The sequence below is a fragment of the Pseudophryne corroboree genome, chromosome 6, assembly GCF_028390025.1.
Source record: "Pseudophryne corroboree isolate aPseCor3 chromosome 6, aPseCor3.hap2, whole genome shotgun sequence".
NCBI lineage: Eukaryota > Metazoa > Chordata > Amphibia > Anura > Myobatrachidae > Pseudophryne > Pseudophryne corroboree.
In genome coordinates, this window is record NC_086449.1 from 74,470,066 (window position 1) to 74,497,652 (window position 27,587).

General features: G+C 47.5%; 1 protein-coding gene across 1 annotated transcript in view; it reads left to right on the forward strand.

Moving 5' to 3' along the window:
• Positions 1 to 27,587, forward strand: part of RNASEH2A (ribonuclease H2 subunit A) — a 90,167-nt gene that overhangs the window by 5,762 nt on the left and 56,818 nt on the right. Inside the window, exon 2 of the mRNA XM_063931190.1 lies at positions 8,707 to 8,778. Coding sequence (XP_063787260.1) covers positions 8,707 to 8,778 — 72 coding nt within the window. The remainder of the gene's footprint in view (positions 1 to 8,706; positions 8,779 to 27,587) is intronic.

The window sequence follows — 27,587 nt, forward strand, 5'->3', positions numbered from 1 at the left end:
GATCAGGAATCACCAACTTCAGATTATCATTTTGATTCCTTAACTGTTTACTCATGTTAATCAAGTACTTTACAGTTACTTCACTGTTACATTTCAAATCATCCTGAGGGTTAATCATGACATGCGGTTGTCGACCAAATAAGATTTCAAAGGGGGACAGATTAAGAGGGGACCTGGGAGTGGTTCTGATACTGTACAATACAATGGGTAAAGCTTCTGGCCATGTCAATCCTGTCTCTGCCATCACTTTACTCAATTTATTTTTAATAGTGCTGTTCACTCTTTCGACCTTCGCACTCGCCTGTGGACGGTACGGAGTGTGCAGCTTGCTATCAATTCCCATCAACTTACACATTCCTTGAAAGACATCACCTGTAAATTGGGTACCCCTATCACTTTCGATTATTCTAGGGATACCATATCTACATACAAATTCCTGCACAATTTTCTTAGCTGTAAACATAGCGGTATTTGTAGCTGCAGGAAATGCTTCGACCCAATTCGAGAAAACATCTATACAAACAAGTACATATTTCAAATTCCGACAAGGGGGTAATTGAATGAAGTCAATTTGTATTACCTGGAAAGGGCCGCCGGCAGGTGGGATATGGGATGGTTCTGTAGGTATTGCCTTTCCAATATTCTTTCTCAAACAGGTAAGGCATGACATTGCTCTTTTACTCGCATGAGAGGAGAATCCTGGGGCGCACCAATAGGCTCTTACCAATTTGCACATCCCTTCCTTGCCTAGATGAGTCAGCCCGTGAGCTGCCTCAGCCAGACATGGAAGATATGCTCTGGGGGCCACTGGTTTACCATGTCCATCCGTCCAGAGTCCTGAGGACTCTTGGCCACATCCCTTTGCCTTCCAGACTGCCTTTTCCTGTGTGGAACACAAATTTTGCATTTCACACAACTTCTGTGTGTTAATGGTATTAAATACCATTAATTGTGTGGTGTCTGTCTGTATGGGGGTAGCAGCTGCTAACTTAGCAGCTTCGTCTGCTCGGCTGTTACCAAGTGATACCGGGTCTTGGCTATATGTGTGTGCTTTACATTTGATAACAGCCACTCTGTCGGGTTCCTGTATCGCTGTTAGAAGCCTTTTTATGTGAGCTGCATGCGCTACCGGTGTACCAGCTGCCGTCATGAAATTTCTGAGGCGCCATAGGGCTCCGAAATCATGGACTACCCCGAATGCGTATCTAGAATCGGTGTAGATATTGGCTGACTTACCCTTAGCCAATTCACATGCTCTGGTTAGGGCGACCAGTTCAGCAACCTGGGCTGAGTGAGGTGGGCCTAGCGGTTCAGCTTCTATGGTGTCTTGGTCATCTACGACTGCGTATCCAGTACACAAGTCTCCCGAGTCTGACTGTCTGTGACAACTACCGTCCGTGTAGAACGTGAGTTCTGCATCTTCCAGTGGGTTGTCACTGATGTCAGGCCTTGCGGTAAAATTTTGGGTCAAATATTCCATACAATCATGTGTATCTTCCTTTGTATTAAATCCTCCTTCCCCAGCACTCTCACCTTCCACCCTTTGTGCCTGACCGGGCACACCTGGGAGATATGTTGCAGGATTTAATGCACTGCATCTCCTTATGGTGATGTTTACGGGGGCCATTAGTGCCAATTCCCATCTTGTAAACCTCGCTGATGAGACGTGTCTGGTTTGGGCAGAATTCAATAAGGCTGATACTGCATGTGGCGTATGGATTGTGAGGTTGTGGCCTAGCACGACATCTTCGCTTTTTGTCACTAGCAATGCTATCGCAGCAACGCTTCGCAAGCATGTGGGGAGGGATCGCGCTACCGTATCTAGCTGAGCGCTGTAGTATGCAACTGGCCTGCTGGCATCACCGTGTTTTTGGGTTAGTACACCTGCTGCGCAACCAGCACTTTCTGTTCCGTATAGTTCAAAGGGTTTCCCATAGTCTGGCATACCTAGCGCTGGCGCCTGCGTTAGGCACTGTTTGAGTCTCTCAAATGCTGTTTCGGATTCGTCTGTATGCAAAATCCTATCAGGTTTGTTTGAGGAGACCATTTCCTGCAAAGGTAACGCCAATATGGAAAACCCTGGGATCCAATTACGGCAATACCCACACATTCCTAAAAACGTTCTGATCTGTTGCTGGGTTTGTGGTAGGGTCATGTCTCTAATTGCTTGGATTCTATCAGCGGTCAGGTGTCTCAGTCCTTGTGTTAGACAGTGTCCCAAATATTTTACCTTAGTTTGGCATAATTGCAACTTGTCTTTGGAAACCTTGTGACCTGTGTCTGAAAGATGAAACAGGAGCTGTTTCGTATCCTTCAGAGATGCTTCCAGTGAATCTGAACACAGTAATAAATCGTCCACATACTGTATCAATACTGATCCACTGTTTGGTTGAAAAGACTGTAAACAATCATGCAAAGCCTGAGAAAATATACTTGGACTATCTATGAAACCTTGGGGTAATCGAGTCCACGTGTATTGGACTCCTCTGTATGTGAATGCAAACAAATATTGGCTGTCAGGGTGCAGAGGTACCGAAAAGAAAGCGGAGCAGAGGTCAATAACAGTGAAAAATTTGGCAGTGGGAGGGATTTGCATTAGGATGACAGCTGGATTTGGCACTACGGGGAACTGACTCTCAACTATTTTGTTAATCCCCCTTAGATCCTGCACTAGCCTGTAACCCCTCCCCCCACTCTTCTTAACAGGGAAGATGGGACTATTGGCAGTGCTGGACGTTCTTACCAGAATGCCCTGTTGTAGCAAGCGCTCTATTACTGGGTAAACTCCTAACTCCACCTCTGGCTTCAGAGGATACTGTGGGATTTTTGGAGCTATCCTACCATCTTTTACTTGTACAACTACTGGAGCTACGTTTGCCATTAATCCAGTGTCCTGTCCGTCTTTTGTCCAAAGTGACTCTGGTATCTGAGATGTCATCTCTTCTATTTGGGATGGATTCCTATTTGTCATAATGGTATGTGACATTAATTTTGATGGGGAGTCTAACATGTCTCGCACTTCCTGAGCGTGTTTCTCAGGTATGTCCAAGAATACACCTTCAGGAGTACAATAAATGACGCACCCCATTTTACACAGTAAGTCTCTTCCCAGGAGATTGGTTGGTGCCGATGCAGCCAGCAAAAAGGAATGCTTGGTATGCAAAGGCCCTATTGTAATCTCGGCTGGTTTGCTAACAGGGTAGTGCTGGACTACTCCTGTTACTCCCATGGCTGGAATTGTCCTACCAGTGGTTCTCATGCCCACTGTCGAATTTATCACTGACTTGGCCGCCCCTGTGTCTACAAGAAAGTTTAAAGTTTTACCAGCTACATTGATTGCGACCTCGGGTTCACTTTCAAGGTTGGCAATCAATTTCACTGGCTGCAGATTACAGGTATGGCCACACCCCTATTGGGTATGGTGACCTCCCTGAATCCCGCTGGCAGCAACTATTTGTGAGGGAGATAGTTGGGAACTACCAGAGGCATGCCAGTCTCTGTTTGGGGGATATCTTTTTGTTTCCCCTGTATGTGGCTCATAACTCCGTTTCTGCGGACCTTGCTCCCAATGTCGTGTGTCGTGTCGTTGTCTAGGGGGTTGGTATGTGTTTCGTGAATTCTTTACTCTACAATTTCGTGCCATGTGTCCCTGTTTGTGACAAGAATAACAAGTAACCATACTTGACTTACCCACAGGATTTGGTGATACAAACAAAGGCTGCCTTGTGGTCAGAGCCTGTATACTTACTGACATTAATTTGTCACCTTGTTGTTCCCTGTGTCTGGTGATGTTTCTGTCATGATCAATAGCAGCCTCTCTCAAAGTAGCCACAGAAAGACCTCGCCAACATGGTTGCGTGGTCTGTACCCTAGTCTTCAATGACTCTTTTAAACCATCCATCAGTACCGATACTGCTACTTCCCGATGGTTTGTGTCTGTTTTAATGTCCTCTATACCTGTGTATTTTGCCATTTCTAATAATGCTCTGTGAAAATACTCTGCAGCTGTCTCTGACTCCTTCTGTTTAATGGAGAATATCTTATTCCATTTAGCTACTGCTGGGAAATACTCTTTTAGCTGCAAGTTTATTCTTTTCACATTATCTTGGTTGTACACATCTGTAAGAGGTACATCATGATCTAGTCCGCAATCAGCTAAAAATTGAGTTGCGTCGACATTTGAGGGTAAACATGCTCTCAGCAATATCTGCCAGTCTTTATTGTTGGGCTCTACAGTGTTACCTAAGTCTCTGATGTATTTTTGACTGGCAACTAAGTCTTTTCTAGGGTCAGGAAATTCAGACACTATGGTCCTTAATTCCATTCGGGAAAATGGAGTGTACATGGCAATGTTCCTAATGGGAGTGGCTCCTGATGCGTCTGTTTTCCCATTTGGCACTGCTATTACTCTAACAGGTGTAATTCTAACAACCTCATTCTGTGTAGATTCTACAGGCTGTGGTGAAATAGTTTCAGCATAATGCATGGTGCCGTACTTACCAGTTGATACGACCTCACCTATCCCTCCGCTAGGGGCCTTTACTAATCTCGTGGGTGGAGCTGTGCCTACTGTGGTCTCTGCTATGGTGGCTGCTAGAGAGAGCGCTGAAATCGTTGTCGCTTCGTCCTCTTGATCACACTCCTGAGGAAAGTTCAAAACAGGGTACAACTTGCACGGGTTAATACTTGCATGGGTTAATGGGTTAACATTATCATTAACATTTACACAGTTACTAAGTGATTTTGTGTTACACCTTAGTGCGTCTTTCTCCGTAATCAACTTCTCTCCTGATATATATGGTGGCGGCGGGGCCGTGGCAATTAGTTTTCTGTTAGAGCCAGATCCCGCCGCCTGAGCCAAACCTCTCTGTATCTCACCTTCCTGTTGCCACAACTGTAAATAATCATAATGCTGAATTCGTCTCTTTGTTGATTTTATGAGACATATCCTCCTCCTTAAATTTTGTAACACTTCTGAGCTGAAGCTCCCTATTCTCGGGAATTTCTCCCCGTCATGCACAGTCATTCTCTCCCATTCATCACATAAAGTTTCTGTGTGACTTCCATATTTCTCACACATGATATACCTGGCCGACCCAATTGGCCGGACCACTGAATCAACCCGAACCGAGGTTGATCGCCCCCTACCTGAACAAGTGGCCCCCATAGTTCGAAAGTGTTGCTTTATTTAGCCAACCCTTTACGAAAAAACCAAATGCCAACAATAGGCTGACGGTGGCGGTTTACCGAGTACCCCACTCACTCGCCCACGCCGACCTATACGACCTGATCACACCGATATGGTGCTGGCGTACTCGACCTAGGGCCCCTGCGACCTGAACCTCTATTTACTGGAACCTGTGAGGGTTATCCGAAGAACACTTACTCTTTCCAGTAACTATTGGTTGCTGGATAGTTCCTGAGTGAGCAGCGAACTTCCCTTAAAATAAAAAAAATTACACAAATCACGTTAGAGTGTACAGATAGCGTTTGTGACCCCTTTACTCTAATGGTATTAGGTCAGATTACTAACTACTGCACACACTTACGTGCGGTCCAGTCGTTCAGTACACAAACAACTAAGCTTATGTACGGAAAGACCAATGGAATCGAAACTTACGACTGCGAATTCCTTCAGCCAGAGCTTATATGGCCTATATGGGTGTTGCACCAACCCTTTTCGGTGTTGTGCCTGTGAACTGTATAGCGGACTTCCTTGTCGGCTGTACCTGGACCTCCTGGTCTGTTATGACCTCCTGGTCTTGTTACAGTGTGACCTCCTGGTCTTGTTAGTATGACCTCCTGGTCTGCTATACTCTAATGCTCAAAATTGTATTTAACCAGAGATGCCTCCCTAGCCACCGTGCACGTCACTTACACGCATGTACCTCACGAGTACTCGACTTTTCTTGTGGTTCAACCTTTAAAAATTGTAAAAACACTCACTCATCACATGTACACTTTTGTTTCTATTTCTATTTCTGCGCAGAAATTTCCTTTAGCCCAGCTGTGTTACCAATTAGGAGCAGGATCTGTTAAACTAAATTTCAGACTTTCCAAAAATAGACTTGCGTTATTTATCGCCTTTTGCGCTATTTACCGCTTAGCGCTAACTATCGCCTTTGCGTTAATTATCGCTTTGCGCTAAAATTCAACTTCGTGATTTGAGCTACGTGGGCGTAACCGGACGCTCCGTTGCGTAATGTACGCTGCGTGCGTCGGCCTTTGGATTGCGTACGCTAGTCTTTGTTAGAGACACGTGCACGCAATGCAAAGATCCACCGTAACACAATATACTTTTATCAATGTAGACGATCCCTGATCATCTACCGCGTACCCCACTGGCTTTGCCTTATCTCCCAGGCAAACCTGTGTGTTTCTCTACACTTTTAACTATTACCTCTATTCTTAAACTATGAAATAACAGCAAGTCTCTTTTTGCACTTTTCTATCAACTATAAAATTGGCAAACAGGATAGTGATATACGAAAATGAAAAAGAAATGCAGATATATGTATGCGTGCGTGTGTACGCAAGACAGAAGACAAATAAACAGTTTTAAAAGACACAAGCGTTTTGTTCTTACCTCCGGTTCCCGGATTCCTTCAGCACTCTTTTATCTAAGCGAAGCAGACGCTTATCCCGTCAGCACTACGAGACAACCTCCCGCCCTTTGCTGAGGGATAATGTCTGCTGATCTACCTAGTGCAGATATGTGAAGGACAGGACGAGCCCCCAATTGACAAAGCTAAATATTTATCGTGTATATAACCCTTTATGAGGTCTAAGAACACTGTACGCTATCTACGTAAGAAGTACCGTAAGGGTACGCAAGTTGCGTATCGATCGCTTAGCCGTGATCGAGACGCTCAGGCGTCACGTTCACTCACGGCTAGGTGATCGCAGGCAGGCAGACTATTGGCTGTTGACTTATCGTAATGATTCGCTATAGCGTAGCAGCGCTCGGGACCACGAGGAGATCACCAGCGATGCAGACGCTCACAACGTTAAACCTTTATATCTATACCTCTAACAATGAAATACACAGTAAACCTTAGTGTAGAGACAAAGTGTAAGTGCAACCTTGTGTAACCTGATTAACTACAAAGCTGCTTGAGCGTCACCGACGCTCAGAGAATACTTAACACTATAAAGAATACACAGATACCTGGGCTTAGGGTCCGAAACCTATTATGTGTATTATGACTATTACTTGTAAAAAGAATCACAGTACAAAGCATACACTACAGTATAACATAAACCAACTAACCAGATAAACTACACAGGAAATAAAATACAATACAATTTAAGGAAAATACGAGAGAAAGAGTAGAGAGAGAGGGAGAGATAGAGAGAGAGATGGCTCACAGTAAGACAATATGATTACGGAGAAAACTTACGCACAAGGGGAACGATCGCATGCGCCTCGATATCCAGCTCCCGATTATCAGCAATGAGAACCGTTGAAGAGAGTGAAGTTGGATATGGTCGGCCTGCTATTTATGCCCCACACACAATACAATTCAATGGTCCCTACAATCTCATTGTTCATTGGACACAGGAATTCGGCTTCGCATTATAACAAAAGGTCATAGGTTGATTCATACAGGTGGGCTGTGACTATTTCCAACTGCTCAGGTGGGAGGGAAACTGGGTTTCCCGCCGCATGGGTAATAAAGTGCAAATAAAATAAATGTTCATAAACTTCTTATGTCCATAACTATTCGCACGAGTGATTGATCTGCTTCAAACCAACACCGGAATATTGCTAATTTTATACTCTTCCGATGGATACTAAACACCACTGTATTACTCCTATCTGACCCTTCATATCAAACAAAGAGGGACTCCTCTGTTCATGAACATTCTATATTAACCAAACTTTCAGATTCTATCAAAGGGACCATAATCTACAAAATACATTATTAGTGAAAATATGTAATGATTGAGTCGCACGCTATGATCGCATAAACTCTACCGTAAATACGCATACCATGCGCCTGCGGGTGCCCGCGACTGTGAGTATGCGCACGTACGGGAGAGCGTACGCATGCGCAGCACGGACCTGTGTGAGGTGCAAATATGGTAGTGTGCATAGAGATATTTTTCTGACTTTGACAAACATGACACAAGTTATTCTGTTTCACTGGCTGGAAATGTGTGAGAATGCAGCGTTTGCAAACATATTAGAGTATTCAATGAGGTTTAGAACTTTTTTGGAGAGCCTCGGGGGTGAGAATTCGATTGGATGATTGTTATTTGGTCCTTGTGGAAAAAAGAGGGCATGATTATGGAAATATAAGGAACGTTTTGTCAAAATGGGCGATCATCTGCCAGTTTGACCGTTGGTTTAAAGTGGCAATAGGATTAAATGGCAAACAAACCTGGTTTACCTTTTCTTTCTATTGCTGTTATTAAAATTATTAGTTAAATCTGCTGCTTATCCGTCTTTGACAAACCATGCCTTGATAAATATACCCTATAGAGTATATAGAGACAGGGTCAGAGTTGTAGGTGGATTTAAGGCTTTATAACACAAGCAGAACCTTGTTTTTTAGTGCTCTAGGGAACAGCCAGTAGAACATGTTATCGGTTTCATGTTATATTACTATGTTTATCAGTTCAGTTAGGTTTCATTTGTATGTGTGTATATATATATATATATATATATATATATATATAATTTTTTTTTTTTTTATAATGCAGGTCCCATGGTCTATGGAATTTGTTATTGTTCTGTGTCCCGGAAAAAGGACTTGGAAGATCTGAAAGTTGCAGGTGAGAAATTGAATGCAGAAGAAAACATGTACAGAAATGTAGCATCCCCCATATAGATTGCAGCTGACCAGTGGCGCCGGGAGGGAGTACTAATTACTTGGGGCCAGGTCTGATGGAGGGACTTCTCCCGGCCTCCAGCTCCTCTCCTCAGCCCAACACACACTGCTGTGTGCTGAGCTGCAGTGTGGCCAGGGAGGTGCTTAAAATACGATTTATTCCATATTTTTTTTCTAATAGGCCCTTCACACTGGCCGATATTTCTCAACGATATGAATGATCTCGTTCATTATTGAACGAGATAACGTTCATATCTTTGAGTGTGGAGTCACCTGCGATGAACCATGTGCGGCCCTGCGCTCGTTAATCGCTGGTGCCCCATCGGCTGTGCATGCAGGCCAATATGGACGATCTCGCCCATAGTTGCCTGCACTTCAATGGAGCTGGGTGACGGGGGGAGTGAAGAAACTTCACTCCCCCCGTCACTGCCCCCCCCCCCTCCGCTGGGTCGGCCATATCCGCCATCGGGCAGCTCAGCGACAGATCTTTATATGTGTAGGGCCCATAAGGGTGCATGGCCAACACAGCTTAGGTGATTAGGTCACGCCCCCTGAAAAGTACTTGGGTTCAGCCAGGCTCTATACTTGTGGCCGGAGAGACTAACCAGCCACACGTGTAATGGCGGCTGCGGCACTGAAGGGGTTAATCCTCAGCTGCCAGGCACCATTTGGACAATGCGCTTGGCGTCACTGTTAAACGTATTTACGGCGCTGGGCGCAGACTGTTTAAAAGTATGTTTAATGATGTGTTTTAACGTCATATGTAGTGCTCTGTGCACAGTTATAGGATTGCATTTTTAAATGTATTTATAGTTAAGATGTGATCACCTGTATTTTAAAGAGAAAAATGCACTTACTATATCTGTCTGAATTAGCATCTCCTATCCTCTGGAAATAGGAAGTGGCATGCTAATGGCCCTGTCCTAGCAGAGAGGTGTGAACGACAAAAACCCTTTTGATGTTGGACAATGCACGGCAGGCAGTGGCTGTGAGTGTCCGATTGGGTTGGGAACCTGTATTTCTCTATCGTCCTAAGTGGATGCTGGGGTTCCTGAAAGGACCATGGGGAATAGCGGCTCCGCAGGAGACAGGGCACAAAAAAGTAAAGCTTTACTAGGTCAGGTGGTGTGCACTGGCTCCTCCCCCTATGACCCTCCTCCAGACTCCAGTTAGATTTTGTGCCCGAACGAGAAGGGTGCAATCTAGGTGGCTCTCCTAAAGAGCTGCTTAGAGAAAGTTTAGTTTAGGTTTTTTTTCTTTACAGTGAGTCCTGCTGGCAACAGGATCACTGCAACGTGGGACTTAGGGGGAAAGTAGTAAACTCACCTGCATGCAGAGTGGATTTGCTGCTTGGCTACTGGACACCATTAGCTCCAGAGGGATCGAACACAGGCCCAGCCGTGGAGTCCGGTCCCGGAGCCGCGCCGCCGACCCCCTTGCAGATGCTGAAGCGTGAAGAGGTCCGGAAACCGGCGGCTGAAGACTCCTCAGTCTTCATAAGGTAGCGCACAGCACTGCAGCTGTGCGCCATTTTCCTCTCAGCACACTTCACTGGGCAGTCACTGAGGGTGCAGAGCGCTGGGGGGGGGCGCTCTGAGAGGCAAATATAAACCTTATACAAGGCTAAAAATACCTCACATATAGCCCATAGGGGCTATATGGAGATATTTAACCCCTGCCTGACTGGAAAAATAGCGGGAGAAGAACCCGCCGAAAAAGGGGCGGGGCCTATCTCCTCAGCACACGGCGCCATTTTCTGTCACAGCTCCGCTGGTCAGAACGGCTCCCAGGTCTCTCCCCTGCACTGCACTACAGAAACAGGGTAAAACAGAGAGGGGGGGCACATTAATGGCTATATATATATATATTAAAGCAGCTATAAGGGAGCACTTAATATAAGGATATCCCTTGTATATATAGCGCTTTGTGGTGTGTGCTGGCAGACTCTCCCTCTGTCTCCCCAAAAGGGCTAGTGGGTCCTGTCTTCATTAGAGCATTCCCTGTGAGTTTGCGGTGTGTGTCGGTACGTGGTGTCGACATGTATGAGGACGATATTGGTGTGGAGGCGGAGCAATTGCCAAATATGCAGATGTCACCCCCCAGGGGGTCGACACCAGAATGGATGCCTTTATTTGTGGAATTACGTGATGGTTTATCTTCCCTTAAACAGTCAGTTGAGGACATGAGGCGGCCGGACAATCAATTAATGCCTGTCCAGGCGCCTCAAACACCGTCAGGGGCTGTAAAACGCCCTTTGCCTCAGTCGGTCGACACAGACCCAGACACGGGCACTGATTCCAGTGACGACGGTAGAAATTCAAACGTATTTTCCAGTAGGGCCACACGTTATATGATTTTGGCAATGAAGGAGACGTTACATTTAGCTGATACTACAGATACCGTAAAACAGGGTATTATGTATGGTGTGAAAAAACTACAAACAGTTTTTCCTGAATCAGAAGAATTAAATGACGTGTGTGATGAAGCGTGGGTTGCTCCTGATAAAAAGTTGATAATTTCAAAAAAGTTATTGGCATTATACCCTTTCCCGCCAGAGGTTAGGGCGCGCTGGGAAACACCCCCTAAGGTGGACAAGGCGCTCACACGCTTATCCAAACAAGTGGCGTTACCCTCTCCTGAGACGGCCGCACTTAAGGATCCATCAGATAGAAAGATGGAAGTTATTCAAAAGAATATATACACACATGCAGGTGTTATACTACGACCAGCTATAGCAACTGCCTGGATGTGCAGTGCTGGAGTAGTTTGGTCAGAATCCCTGATTGAAAATATTGATACCCTAGATAGGGACAATGTTTTACTGTCGTTAGAACAAATAAAGGATGCATTTATCTATATGCGTGATGCACAGAGGGATATTTGCACACTGGCATCTCGGGTGAGTGCTATGTCCATTTCAGCCAGAAGAGCCTTATGGACACGACAGTGGACAGCCGATGCGGATTCAAAACGTCACATGGAGGTTTTGCCGTATAAAGGGGAGGAGTTATTTGGAGTTGGTCTATCAGACTTGGTGGCCACGGCTACTGCCGGGAAATCCACTTTTTTACCTCAAAGTCACTCCCCAACAGAGAAAGGCACCGACCTTTCAACCGCAGCCTTTTCGCTCCTACAAAAATAAGAGAGCAAAGGGCTTGTCGTACCTGCCACGAGGCAGAGGAAGAGGGAAGAGACACCAACAGGCAGCTCCTTCCCAGGAACAGAAGCCCTCCCCGGCTCCTGCAAAAACCTCAGCATGACGCTGGGGCCTCTCAAGCGGACTCGGGGACAGTGGGGGGCCGTCTCAAAAATTACAGCGCGCAGTGGGCTCACTCGCAGGTAGACCCCTGGATCCTGCAGATAATATCTCAGGGGTACAGGTTGGAATTAGAGACGGATCCTCCTCATCGTTTCCTGAAGTCTGCCTTACCAACCGTCTCTTCCGAAAGGGAGAGGGTGTTGGAAGCCATTCACAAGCTGTACGCTCAGCAGGTGATAGTCAAAGTACTCCTATTACAACAAGGAAAGGGGTATTATTCCACTCTATTTGTGGTACCGAAGCCGGATGGCTCGGTAAGGCCTATTCTAAATCTGAAGTCCTTGAACCTCTACATAAAAAAGTTCAAGTTCAAGATGGAGTCACTCAGAGCAGTGATAGCGAACCTGGAAGAAGGGGACTTTATGGTATCCTTGGACATCAAGGATGCGTATCTACACGTTCCGATTTACCCCGCACACCAGGGGTACCTCAGGTTCATTGTTCAAAACTGTCACTATCAGTTTCAGACGCTGCCGTTCGGATTGTCCACGGCGCCTCGGGTCTTTACCAAGGTAATGGCCGAGATGATGATTCTTCTTCGAAGAAAAGGCGTATTAGTTATCCCATACTTGGACGATCTCCTAATAAGGGCAAGGTCCAGAGAACAGCTGGAGACAGCTTTAGCACTATCTCAAGAGGTGCTAAGACAACACGGGTGGATTCTGAATATTCCAAAATCCCATTTAATCCCGACAACTCGTCTGCTGTTCCTAGGAATGATTCTGGACACGGTTCAGAAAAAGGTTTTCCTTCCAGAGGAAAAAGCCAAGGAGTTATCCGATCTGGTCAGGAACCTCCTAAAACCAGGAAAAGTGTCAGTACATCAATGCACAAGAGTCCTGGGAAAAATGGTGGCTTCTTACGAAGCAATTCCATTCGGCAGATTCCATGCAAGAATATTCCAAAGGGATCTGTTGGACAAATGGTCAGGGTCGCATCTGCAGATGCACCTGCGAATAACCCTGTCACCAAAGACAAGGGTGTCACTTCTGTGGTGGTTGCAGAAGGCTCACCTATTAGAAGGCCGCAGATTCGGCATTCAGGATTGGATCCTGGTGACCACGGACGCCAGCCTGAGAGGCTGGGGAGCAGTCACACAAGGAAGAAACTTCCAGGGAGTATGGACGAGTCTGGAAAAGTCTCTTCACATAAACATTCTGGAACTAAGAGCAATCTACAATGCTCTAAGCCAGGCGGAACTTCTCCTGCAAGGAAAGCCGGTGTTGATTCAGTCGGACAACATCACGGCGGTCGCCCATGTAAACAGGCAGGGCGGCACAAGAAGCAGGAGTGCAATGGCAGAAGCTGCCAAGATTCTTCGCTGGGCGGAGAATCACGTGATAGCACTGTCAGCAGTGTTCATCCCGGGCGTGGACAACTGGGAAGCAGACTTCCTCAGCAGACACGATCTTCATCCGGGAGAGTGGGGTCTACATCCAGAAGTCTTCAACATGTTAATAGACCGTTGGGAAAGACCAATTGTAGACATGATGGCGTCTCGCCTCAACAAGAAACTGGACAAATATTGCGCCAGGTCAAGAGATCCACAGGCAATAGCTGTGGACGCACTGGTAACTCCTTGGGTGTACCAGTCAGTGTATGTGTTTCCTCCTCTGCCGCTCATACCAAAGGTATTGAAGATCATACGGCAAAGAAGAGTAAGAACAATACTAGTGGTTCCGGATTGGCCGAGAAGGACTTGGTATCCGGAACTTCAAGAGATGCTCACGGACGAACCGTGGCCTCTACCTCTGAGAAGGGACCTGCTACAGCAGGGTCCCTGTCTTTTTCAAGACTTACCGCGGCTGCGTTTGACGGCATGGCGGTTGAACGCCAGATCCTAAAAGGGAAAGGCATTCCAGAAGAAGTCATTCCTACCTTGATTAAGGCACGGAAGGAAGTCACCGTGAAACATTATCACCGCATTTGGCGAAAATATGTAGCGTGGTGCGAGGATCGGAGGGTTCCGACGGAGGAATTCCAACTGGGTCGTTTCCTACATTTCCTGCAATCAGGATTATCTATGGGTCTCAAATTGGGATCCATTAAGGTTCAAATTTCGGCCCTGTCAATATTCTTCCAAAAAGAATTGGCCTCTGTCCCTGAGGTCCAGACTTTTGTCAAGGGAGTACTGCATATACAGCCTCCTGTGGTGCCTCCGGTGGCACCGTGGGATCTAAATGTAGTTTTAGATTTCCTCAAATCCCATTGGTTTGAACCATTGAAAAAGGTGGATTTGAAATATCTCACATTGAAAGTGACTATGTTACTAGCCCTGGCCTCTGCCAGGAGAGTATCTGAATTGGCGGCTTTATCTTATAAAAGTCCTTATCTAATCTTCCATTCGGATAGGGCAGAACTGCGGACTCGTCCGCATTTTCTCCCTAAAGTGGTATCAGCATTTCATCTGAACCAACCTATTGTGGTGCCTGCGGCCACTAGCGACTTGGAGGACTCCAAGTTGTTGGACGTTGTCAGAGCCTTAAAAATATACATTGCAAGGACGGCTGGAGTCAGAAAATCTGACTCGCTGTTTATATTGTATGCACCCAACAAGTTGGGCGCACCTGCTTCTAAGCAGTCGATTGCTCGTTGGATTTGTAACACAATTCAACTTGCACATTCTGTGGCAGGCCTGCCACAGCCTAAAACTGTAAAAGCCCACTCCACAAGGAAGGTGGGCTCATCTTGGGCGGCTGCCCGAGGGGTCTCGGCATTACAACTCTGCCGAGCAGCTACGTGGTCGGGGGAGAACACGTTTGTAAAATTTTACAAATTTGATACCCTGGCAAAGGAGGACCTGGAGTTCTCTCATTCGGTGCTGCAGAGTCATCCGCACTCTCCCGCCCGTTTGGGAGCTTTGGTATAATCCCCATGGTCCTTTCAGGAACCCCAGCATCCACTTAGGACGATAGAGAAAATAAGAATTTACTTACCGATAATTCTATTTCTCGGAGTCCGTAGTGGATGCTGGGCGCCCATCCCAAGTGCGGATTATCTGCAATACTTGTACATAGTTATTGTTAACTAATTCGGGTTATTGTTAAGGAGCCATCTTTAAGAGGCCCTTTCTGTTGTCATACTGTTAACTGGGTTTAGATCACAAGTTGTACGGTGTGATTGGTGTGGCTGGTATGAGTCTTACCCGGGATTCAAAATGCCTCCCTTATTGTGTATGCTCGTCCGGGCACAGTACCTAACTGGAGTCTGGAGGAGGGTCATAGGGGGAGGAGCCAGTGCACACCACCTGACCTAGTAAAGCTTTACTTTTTTGTGCCCTGTCTCCTGCGGAGCCGCTATTCCCCATGGTCCTTTCAGGAACCCCAGCATCCACTACGGACTCCGAGAAATAGAATTATCGGTAAGTAAATTCTTATTTTATTTATGTAGCTGGTTTCATTGATATATGAATCCTGAATGGTAGATGCAGGAAGGAATAAAATTTGTTTGGGAAATAAAATACAAACCGTGTTTGAAGCTATGTGATACATTTATCAATAGTGAATGTTAAACTGATAACAAAAGTCTGTGTGACGGGAAAGAGGAAATTATTTTATTAATTTATTTGTATTTTGTAAGATAACCTGATTGGATAGAAAGGGCTCAGGGAGGACATGACCCCCTGTTGTACTGTGTGGAAAATGGACATAAAAAGGAGGCCTGCGAGCATCCAAAGTGTATTATACCATTTTCTCTAACGTCCTAGTGGATGCTGGGGACTCCGTCAGGACCATGGGGAATAGCGGCTCCGCAGGAGACAGGGCACAAAAGCAAGCTTTTAGGATCACATGGTGTGTACTGGCTCCTCCCCCTATGACCCTCCTCCAAGCCTCAGTTAGGTTTTTGTGCCCGTCCGAGAAGGGTGCAATCTAGGTGGCTCTCTTAAAGAGTTGCTTAGAAAAAGTTTTTAGGTTCTTTATTTTCAGTGAGTCCTGCTGGCAACAGGCTCACTGCATCGAGGGACTTAGGGGAGAGAATTTCAACTCACCTGCGTGCAGGATGGATTGGATTCTTAGGCTACTGGACACCATTAGCTTCAGAGGGAGTCGGAACACAGGTCTCGCCCTGGGGTTCGTCCCGGAGCCGCGCCGCCGACCCCCTTGCAGATGCTGAAGATTGAAGAGGTCCGGAACCAGGCGGCAGAAGACTTTTCAGTCTTCCTCAGGTAGCGCACAGCACTGCAGCTGTGCGCCATTGTCTGTCAGCACACTTCCCACAGCGATCACGGAGGGTGCAGGGCGCGGGGGGGGGGCGCCCTGGCAGCAATGTAGAATACCTGTATGGCGAAAAATACATCACATATAGCCCTTGAGCCCTTGAGCCTGCTGTAACATCTGCTGTATTGCTCAGCCTTTTTGAAGGCTGTATTTGGGCAAATAAAGATCTTCTGCCTAAAGACGACGCTTCATCTTGTGACCTGCAGGCCTATGCAAAACATAGCCCGTTCTCCGGCTGACCAAGGAGCACCCCAACGTCTCCATGTTCCGCGTTCTGCCAGCTACCCGTAGAGGACTAGTGGGGATTCGTCCATACCACACAGGTGTGGTAAGGCAGCGTGTCGGCACATACAGAGCAGAACCGTGGTTCCAAACGCCACGGCAGGTTAGGAGTTTGGTGGTGGCAGCATAAACCCGTCCACAGCGCAGTGGGTGGAGTCCGTAACAGGCGGTTACTGACTGTAAGCGGGAATCCCCTATGTGGCCAGGTCCCGTGTGACCTAAACTTCCAATCTGTGTACTGGGGACGGGACGCGAAAGCGGTGAGGTCTTTCATACAGGTACCGTCCGGTCACAATACTGCTCAGCAGCTGGCTTCTGGTGCCGCTTATAGAACGTATGCAAACATGGCTGTTATAGGGAGCTCCTCCTTTTGTCTTGCGTACTAGAGGATGCTGGGGTCCACATTAGTACCATGGGGTATAGACAGGTCCACTAGGAGCCATTGGCACTTTAAGAGTTTGAGAGTGTGGGCTGGCTCCTCCCTCTATACCCCTCCTACCTGACTCAGTTTAGAAAATGTGCTCGGAGGAGCCGGTCACAGCTAGGGGAGCTCTACAGAGCTTCTCTGGTAAAGTTTATTGTAGAGTTTTTTATTTTATTTTACAGGGAGGCTGCTGGCAACAGCCTCCCTGCTTCGTGGGACTAAGGGGGGGGGGGGGGGGGTAGTGTCCGCCCTGCGGGGTTTAAGCCACTATCTCAGCTGACAGGACATTGATCTCCTGATTGGATCGATCGTTCCCCGCCACAGGGGACTGCTCACCCCGGCAGCATGCCGCCACCCCCTTACAGAGCCAGAAGATCGGTGGCGAGTTTGTCACCGGCCTCCCTAGCAAGCAGGGGGGCGGTGTGAAGATGGCGGCAAAGGTTATGGAGTGCAGTACTAACTGCGTTCCGGGGCTCAGCAGTACATAGTGCGGCGCTGTGAGGGGCGCCCTGAGCCAGTGTCTACACCCTACACTGACCTCCAAGCCTGTCAGGGTCCCAAGATCGCTGCCAGCACAATTCCTCAGGCCAGTATAATCTTCAGAAGAGCGGGAAGACAACGCCATTAAGGGGGCGGAGCTTCTCAGAGCGGACCCAGCAGCGTTCAGCGCCATTTTCCTGCCTGCAGAGATGCTGTCAGTGAAGAGCTGTCCCTCCATATCAACTCCAGCTATGTTATACGGTACCAGGGGGTTGTAGAATTGGGGGGAGGGGGCTGTGTACAGACTGTGTAACCTATTAAGGTACACAGTCAGCGCTGGTTGGGGTCTCCCTATACCTTGAAAGCGCTGTATGTGGGTTGGCTCCAATCTCTGTGTCTCTCTTGCCATTTTGGGGGGTGAAACTCTGTCTAACCTCCCCTGTGTGTGTGGAGTGTTTGGGGTCTCATTCTAGCTGTGTCTAGGGACTCTGTGTCATATGCTGCAGAGGATTTGTCCTCTCAGGATGATCTAATTCCAGGTAATAAGGATTGCACTGTTTTAGCGCAGATTCCAGCAAGGGAGCCTGAATGGTTTTCCTCTTTCAAATCTATGGTGTCTGAAATTTCTACTAGGGTTGCACAGAATGAATCTGCAACTCTGGTTTTACAGAACTCTATGGCAGTTTGGTCCAGTTCTGTTACCTCAGGGCCTCCCTCTGTAGGTTCCCACAAACATGCTCTTGCACAGATTATGCAATGTGACGCGGATACCGATTCTGATACGGCAGACGGTGATGGGGATGTGCTTAGGGGGGCCGCATCTCTTGCTAAAGGGGTGCAGTTGATGATAGAGGCTATAAGAGATGTGTTGAATATTGCTGATAAAACACCTGAGCAGGTTGTGGAAGCTTACTTCACTGACCATAAGAAAGCCTCGCTAACCTTCCCTGCATCCAAAGAATTAAATGCTATATTTGAAAAAGCATGGGAAAACCTGGAGAAAAAATTCCAGATCCCTAGAAGGGTTCTGGTTGCTTTCCCCTTCCCTGAGGAGGATAGAAAAAAAAATGGGAAAACCCACCCATAGTGGACGTGTCTGTATCCAGACTCTCAAAAAAGGTTTTACCGGTTCCAGGATCTACCGCCTTAAAGGAGCCGGCTGATCGCAAAGTTGATGCTACGCTCAAATCCATATACACGGCTTCAGGGGCGATACTACATCCTACTATTGCCTGTGCATGGATTTACAAAGCTATAGTAAAGTGGTCAGGCACATTACTTGAGGTTTTGGATACAGTGGATAAAAGTGACGTTGATTTGTTTTTACGTAACATTCAGGATTCTGCATGATTTATGGTGGAATCCATGAAGGACCTGGGTTTAATGGCTGCAGGAATTTCTTCCATGTCTGTCTCAGCTCTTCGAGGACTGTGGCTGCGCCAGTGGCCTGCCGACGCGGAATCCAGGAGAGGTGTGGAGACCCTACCCTACACAGGTCAGGCTCTCTTTGGGGTAGCGTTGGATGCGTGGATATCCACGGCTACAGTGGGTAAGTCACCTTTTCTTCCATCAGCTGCACCTGCTACGAAGAAATCCCTTTTTCTTCAGCTGCTTCAGTCCTTTCGGGTTACTAAAGCAAGAAAGGCCAAACCGTCCAACACCTTCTTTAGAGGAGGTTGGCCAAAATCCAAGAAACCTGCTGCTGCTTTTTCCCAGGAACAGAAATCCACTTCAGGTACACCAAAGTCCTCAGCATGACGGTGGTCCGCACGGCCTGGAGGTAGGGCCGGGGGGGGGGGGGCGGGGACATTTCAGTCACGTCTGGGTGTTGTCCGGCCTGGATCCCTGGGTACAAAATGTTGTGTTCCAGGGGTACCGGCTGGAATTTCAAGATCTCCCTCCTCACCGGTTCTTCAAATCAGGCTTACCAGCTTTGCTGGCAGACGAGGCTATCCTACAGGGAGCCATCCAGAAGTTGGTGGAGGCACAGGTTATTGTACCAGTTCCTCCACAGATGCAAAGCAAGGGTTACTATTCGAACCTTTTCGTGGTACCGAAACCGGATGTTACGGTCAGGCCCATTCTGAACTTAAAATCACTAAACCCCTTTCTGAGTGAGTTCACATTCAAAATGGAGTCTCTAAGGGCGGTGATATCAGGTCTGGAGGAGGGGGAATTCCTGGTATCCCTGGATATCAAGGATGCGTACCTCCACATTCCGATTTGGCTACCGCATCAAGCTTATCTCCGATTTTGCACTGTTATACTGTCACTATCCGTTCCAGGCCCTGTCATTCGGCCTCTCCACAGCACCGAGGGTATTCACCAAGGTGATGGCGGAAATGATGGTTCTCCTCCGCAGACAGGGGGTGAACATAATTCCATATCTAGACCATCTGCTGATAAAGGCATCGTCAAAGGAGAAGCTGTTACAGACCATTCTTCTCACGACCCACCTGCTCAGGTAACACGGTTGGATCCTGAATCTTCCAAAATCACATTTGGAACCAACCAGGAGGTTGTACTTTCTGGGAATGATCCTCGACACGGAAGTGCAGAGGGTGTTTCTTCCAGAGGAAAAAGCGTTGGTGATACAAACAATGGTCCGGGATGTCCTGAGGCCAGCCCGGGTGTCTGTTCATCAGTGCATTCGCCTTCTGAAAAAGATGGTGGCCTCTTACGAGGCTCTACAGTACGGGAGGTTTCATGCTCGGTCCTTCCAACTGGATCTCCTGGACAAGTGGTCGGGATCCCATCTACATATGCACCAGAGAATACATCTGTCACCAAAGACCAGGATTTCACTCCTCTGGTGGCTGCAATTACCTCACCTTCTGGAGGGCCGCAGGTTCAGGATTCAGGACTGGATCCTTCAAACCACGGATGCAAGTCTCCGGAGCTGGGGCGCAGTCACTCAAGGTGAAACCTTCCAAGGAAGGTAGTCAAGTCTGGAAGCCGGCCTACCGATAAACATTCTGGAACTAAGAGCAGTCTACAACGGTCTTCTCCAAGTGGCCCATCTTCTGAGAAATCGGGCCATTCAAGTGCAGTCGGACAATGTAATGACAGTGGCTTACATAAACCGACAGGGCGGAACGAAGAGCAGAGCTGCAGTGTCAGAGGTAACAAGAATCATCCTCTGGGCAGAAAAAACACGCGTTGGCGCTGTCAGCAATCTTCATTCCAGGAGTAGACAACTGGGAAGCAGACTTCCTCAGCAGACATGATCTCCATCCAGGGTAGTGGGGTCTCCATCCGGAGGTGTTCAAGGAGGTAACAGATCTTTGTGGTGTACCTCAAATAGACATGATGGCCTCTTGTATCAACTAGAAGCTTCGGCGATATTGTTCCAGGTCGAGGGACCCGCAAGCAGTGGCTGTGGACGCCCTAGTGACTCCGTGGGTTTTCCAGTCGGTGTACGTGTTTCCACCACTCCCTCTCATTCCAAGAGTGCTAAAGCTCATAAGGAGAACAATGGTTCAAGCGATCCTCATTGCTCTAGACTGGCCAAGAAGGTCTTGGTACGCGGATCTACTGCTAGAAGAGCCGAGGCCTCTTCCTCTTTGGGAAGACCTGCTGCAGCAGGGTCTGTTCGCCTATCAAGACGTACAACAGCTACATTTGATGGCATGGAGTTGAACGCCAGATACTAGCTCGGAAGGCCATTCCGAACAAGATTATTCCTACCCTGATACAGGCTAGGAAAGGAGTAACGTCTAAACATTACCATCGTATTTGTTAAAAATATGTCTCTTGGTGTGAGTCCAAGAAGTTTCCTACGGTGGAGTTTCAACTGGGACGTTTTCTCCTCTTCCTGCAAGCAGGTGTGGATATGGGCCTGAGGTTAGGATCCATAAAGGTCCACATTTCGGCCCTATCCATTTTCTTCCAGAAACAGTTGGCTGCCCTCCCTGAAGTTCAGACTTTTTTTGAAGGGAGTTCTGCACATCCAACCTCCCTTTGTACCGCCTACGGCGCCCTGGGATCTTAACGTGGTGTTGCAGTTCCTCCAGTCGGACTGGTTTGAACCTCTACAGGAGGCTGAGGTCAAGTTTCTCACGTGGAAGGCTGCCACTTTGTTGGCCTTAGCTTCTGCTAGACGTGTGTCGGAGTTGGGGGCTTTGTCATGTGAAAGCCCATACTTGTTCTTCCATGAAGATAGAGCTGAGCTTCGGACATGTCAGCAGCTTCTTCCGAAGGTTGTGTCGGCATTTCATATCAACCAGCCTATTGTGGTGCCAGTTACCACTGACCCCTCAATTTCATCAAAGTCCTTAGATGTTGTAAGTGCTCTAAAAATCTATGTGAGGACTGCTCGTCACAGAAAATCGGACTCTGTTTGTCCTGTATGATCCCAAGAAAATTGGGTGTCCTGCTTCTAAGCAGACGATCTCTCGCTGGATCAGATTCACTATCCAGCATGCGTATTCTACGGCAGGCTTGCCATGTCCTACGTCTGTTAAGGCTCACTCTACTCGTAAGGTGGGTTCTTCCTGGGTGGCTGCCCGGGGTGTCTCGGCTTTGCAACTCTGCCGAGCAGCTCCTTGGTCTGGGTCGAACACGTTCGCAAAGTTCTACAAGTTCGATACTTTGGCCTCTGAGGACCTTAAGTTTGGTCATTTGGTTCTGCAGGAGCTTCCGCACTCTCCTTCCCATTCTGGGAGCTTTGGTACATCCCCATGGTACTAATGTGGACCCCAGCAATCCACTAGGACGTAAGAGAAAATAGGATTTTAATTACCTGCCGGTAAATCCTTTTCTCATACGTCCTAGAGGATGCTGGGGACGACATCAAGACCATGGGGTATAGACGGGATCCGCAGGAGACATGGGCACTCTAAAGACTTTTCATTGGATGTGAACTGGCTCCTCCCTCTATGCCCCTCCTCCAGACCTCAGTTTTAGAAATGTGCCCAGGTGGACTGGATGCACTCTGAGGAGCTCTACGGAGTTTCTCTGAAAAGACTCATGTTAGGTTTTTTATTTTCAGGGAGATCTGCTGGCATCCGACTCCCTGCTTCGTGGGACTGAGGGGGCAGAAGCAGAACCAACTTCCTCAGCGTTTCATGGCTCTGCTTCTAGCTGACAGGACACCATTAGCTCTTGAAGGGAACTGAACGCTAGCCGTGTCTAGATGCTCACTCCCACAGCACGCCGTCACCCCCCTCAGAGCCAGAAGTCAGAAGACAGGCGAGTATGAGAAGAATGATCTTCAATCAAGTAAGTGACAGCTGAGGTGCGGCACGGCTGACGGGAGCGCAGCGCCCCATTGCTGCCCACACACAAGCACGGGGGGGGGCGCCTTGGGCAGCAAGAAAAATACCTCAAACTGGCTAAAAGGGGGCATAAGATGCCGCTGGCACAGCCCTACCCCCGCCAGTATAAATAAGAAGTCAATAAACTGAGTGTAAGGAAGCGCCCTTGTGGGGGCGGAGCTTCTTCCTCAGGCAGCCAGCACACTACTCAGTGCCATTTTCTCTCCTCAGGCTGCAGAGAACACGCTGGTCCTCTCCTCCACTTCTGACAAGTACAGGGTGCTATAAAGGGGGGGCACAAAGCGATTGTGGTGCATTTGATAGTGTATATTATTATTTAAAAACGCTTTTTGGCTGTGGACATACTGTGTTCACAGGCAATACTGGTGCTGGGTTTGTGAACTGGCTGCTCCTATCCTGTGTCCCTCTGACAGATTTTACTGTGGGTCTGTCCCTAAAATAAGTCCCAATGTGTCTGCGGTGTACACGTGTGAGGCATGTCTGAGGCACGGAGTTCCTCCCCGAAGGAAGCCATTTTAGGGACACAGAGTTGTAATGTGGTGGCGCTACCGGCACATCAAGAGCCTGCATGAGTGAAAGAGCTACATGACCGTATGCATCTGATTAACCGTAGATTGGATAAGTCTAAATCTAAGGCTGCATGCTGGAGAAAATCTGTGGAAGATGTGATTTTTTTAGGATGCTGTTATTCCTTATGCGGGCGGCCCCTCTGGGTCACATAAGAGACCGTTTGCAAATGTTGTAAACACTGATACCGACACTGATTCTGATTCTTGTGTCGACAATAGTGAATCCAGAGAGATAGATCATAAATTGGCAAAAAGTATACAATATATGATTGTGGCTATAAGGGACATGTTGGAGGTTACAGAAAACACTCCTGTACCTCAGGAGAAAGCTTATTTATGTAAGGAAAATAAATCCAAAGTCACGTTCCCTCCTTCACACAAACTAAATGTTCTGTTTGAAGGGATGTGGGTGAATCCTGATAAAAAAAAATTCGTATTCCCAAAAGGATTCACATAGTTTATCCTTTCCCGATTTGAAGACAGGAAAAAATGGGAGTCACCCCCTGTGTTAGACAGTGCACTTTCCAGGTTGACAAAGAAGGTAATTCTCCCTGCTCCTGGCACGGCTTCTCTTAAAGAGCCGGCAGACCCCAAAATGGAAACGACATTGAAATCCATTTATGTTACAAATGGTACACTGCTCAGGCCCACTATTGCCTGCGCATGGGTGAGTCGCGCAATAGAAAAATGGTCAGAAAGCGTGTCATCAGAAATTGACACGATTGATAAAGATGAGATACTCCTTAAGTTAGGGAATATCAAGGACGCTGCTGCCTACATGCTGGAAGCAATTAAGGATATTGGACTCTTGAGTTCACAAGCCGCTACCATGCAGTATCGGCTAGGCGGGCGTTATGGATTCGCCAGTGGAACGCGGATTCAGATTCCAAAAGAAACATGGAGGCTCTCCCATATAAAGGTGAGGCCTTATTTTAGTGTTCACTCTAGGATTTTTTTAGGGCAGGGTGCTGAGCATTGAAGAGGGCACATTTTTATTTTGAAGGGTACGTTTTTGAGGTGACGCTTTGCACACAAAGCATAGCATATGTTTATAGTTTTTGTACATTTTTGCCTTTAGTAAATCATATACCCATGCATACATATGACACCTAACATCTGTACTATACTGTATATGTCCAGTCTTCTATGTGTTATAAAACAGAAAAGTTAAACAATGGGTTAAAATATATAGGAAAAAAATGTCTGTTCTACTAGGGAAATACTGTAAGCAGTACATGCTCACTGCTTACCTTGTTCTTTCACCTCTTTATCAGAGTTCTGTGTTATTTACAGTGCCTCCTCTGCCGTCCAGTTCGCTAAGTATAGAAATTGTGTTCCAATTTCAGAGGTGGGCAAGGAGTAGACGACAACATTGTAACATGCACTCTGACTGTTGCATTCTGTATACAAGGGGGCAATTTATGGTCCTGCAGGGTGCTTTTTCACATTTCAAAAATGGGCAGGGTGCAGCACCCTGCTGAAACAGCCTAGAAGGAACACTATTATTTGGCGATGGCCTGGATGCGGTAGTCTCGGCGGCTACCGCAGGTAAGTCAACATTTTTGCCCTCTGCGCCTGCACCGGCAAAAAAGACCTATCACCCGCAAATGCAGTCCTTTCGGCCCAATAAATACAAAAAGGCGAGAGGTTCCCCCTTCTTTGCAGGTAGGGGAAGGGGAAAGAAGCCCACACCGGCTCCAGGTCCCAAGAGCAGAAGTCTACCCCTAATTCTGCCAAATCCACAGCATGACGCTGGAACTCCCTTGCGGGAGGCCGCTCGGGTGGGGGCACGTCTCAAACTGTTCAGCCAGGATTGGATTCTGTCTGGCCTGGATCCCTGGGTGTTGCAAATAGTATCCCAGGGATACAAACTATAGTTTCAAGACGTTCCCCCATGACGATTTTTCAAATCAACCTTGCCAGCTTCTCCGCCAGAGAGAGAAGCAGTAACAGCGGCAATCTAAAAATTATGTCAAGACCAGGTTATAGTCCTGGTACCGTTGCACAGAAAGATAATCCTGTCGTCAAAAAACAGGATTTCGGTCCTGTGGTGGTTGCACAGCTCTCACCTGCTAGAGGGACGCAGATTCAGGACTGGGTCCTAGTAACTACGGATGCAAGTCTCCGAGGCTGGGGAGCAGTCTCTCAGGGAGAAAACTTCCAGGGACGTTGGTCACAACAGGAAGCCTGCCTTCACACAAACGTTCTGGAGCTGAGATCCATTTACAACGGCCTTCAACAAGCGGTACATCTTCTTCAAGACCGTCCTGTGCAGATCCAGGCGGACAATGTAACAGCGGTCGCATACATAGACAGGCAGGGCGGAACGAAAAGCAGAGCGGCAATGGCAGAGGTGACAAAAATCCTCCGCTGGGCAGAAAAACATCTACAAGCTCTGTCGGCAATATTCATTCCGGGAGTAGACAACTTGGAAGCAGACTTCCTCAGCCGACACGATCTCCATCCAGGAGAGTGGGGCCTCCACCAAGAAGTCTTCGCAGAGGTGACAAGTCTTTGGGGAGTTCCTCAAATAGACATGATGGCGTCTCGTCTCAACAAGAAGCTTCAGAGATACTGTTCCAGGTCGAGAGACTCTCAAGCAGTAGCAGTGGATGCACTGGTGACCCAGTGGGTGTTTCCGTCAGTGTATGTTTTCCCTCCACTTCCGCTGATCCCAAAAGTACTCAGGATCATAAGAAAGACGAGGGTTCGAGCAATCTTCATTGCCCCAGACTGGCTAAGAAGGGCTTGGTACACAGATTTTCAGCAGTTACTCATAGGAGATCCTTTGCCTCTTCCTCCTCGGGAGGACCTGCTGCAGCAGGGGCCGTGTGTGTACCAAGACTTACCGTGGCTACGTTTGACGACATGACTGTTGAGCGCCGTATCCTTGCCAGGAAGGGTATTCCTAAGGAAGTCATCCCCACCCTTATTCAGGCCAGAAAGGGAGTAACGTCAAAAATTACCACCGTATTTGGAGAAAATGTGTGTCTTGGTATGAATCCAAGAAAGCTCCTACGGAAGAGTTTCACTTAGGACGTTTTCTCCATTTTTTTGCAGGATGGTGTGGAGACGGGCCTACGATTGGGATCAATCAAGGTCCAGATTTCGGCCTTGTCAGTGTTCTTCCAAAAACAATTGGCCTCTCTTCCAGATGTTCAGACCTTCGTGAAAGGGGTTCTGCACATCCAGCCTCCATTCGTGCCTCCAGTGGCACCATGGGACCTTAACGTGGTATTGCAGTTCCTTCAGTCGGATTGGTTTGAGCCTCTACAAAAGATAGAGTTTAAGTTTCTCACTTGGAAAGTGGTGATGCTTTTGGCATTGGCATCCGCAAGGCGGGTGTCTGAATTGGGGGCCTTGTCTCACAAGAGCCCTTACCTGATTTTCCATGAAGATAGGGCAGAGTTGCGAACTCGCCAACATTTTCTTCCAAAGGTGTTTTCTGCTTTTCACATAAACCAACCTATTGTGGTGCCAGTAGTTACTGACACATTCACTGATTCAAAGTCTCTAGATGTGGTTAGAGCGTTGAAAATCTATGTTGCTAGAACAGCTCGTATACGGAAAACAGGCTCTGTTTGTCCTGTATGATCACAACAAGATTGGCTGTACTGCTTCCAAGCAGACTATTGCACGTTGGATTAGAAATACGATTCAGCAAGCTCATACTACGGCTTGATTGCCGTTACCGACGTCGGTAAAGGCCCACTCCACTAGGAAGGTGGGCTCATCCTGGGCGACTGCCCGGGGGGTCTCGGCATTACAACTTTGCCGAGCAGCTACTTGGTCAGGGTCAAACACATTTGCTAAGTTCTACAAGTTTGACACCTTGGCCGATGAGGACCTAAAGTTTGGTCAATCGGTGCTGCAGGGTCATCCGCACTCTCCCGCCCGTACTGGAGCTTTGGTATAGACCCCATGGTCTTGATGTCGTCCCCAGCATCCTCTAGGACGTATGAGAAAATAGGATTTTGATACCTACCGGTAAATCCTTTTCTCCTAGTCCGTAGAGGATGCTGGGCACCCGTCCCAGTGCGTACTTTATCTGCAGTTTAGTTATTACAGTTACACAAGTTGTTATCTTGGTTTCAGCATGTTGCTGCAATTAGTTCATGCCTGATGGCGTGTGTTATGTTGAATGCCATGTGTGCGGCATGGTTGAGGGTGTGAGTTGGTAGATATC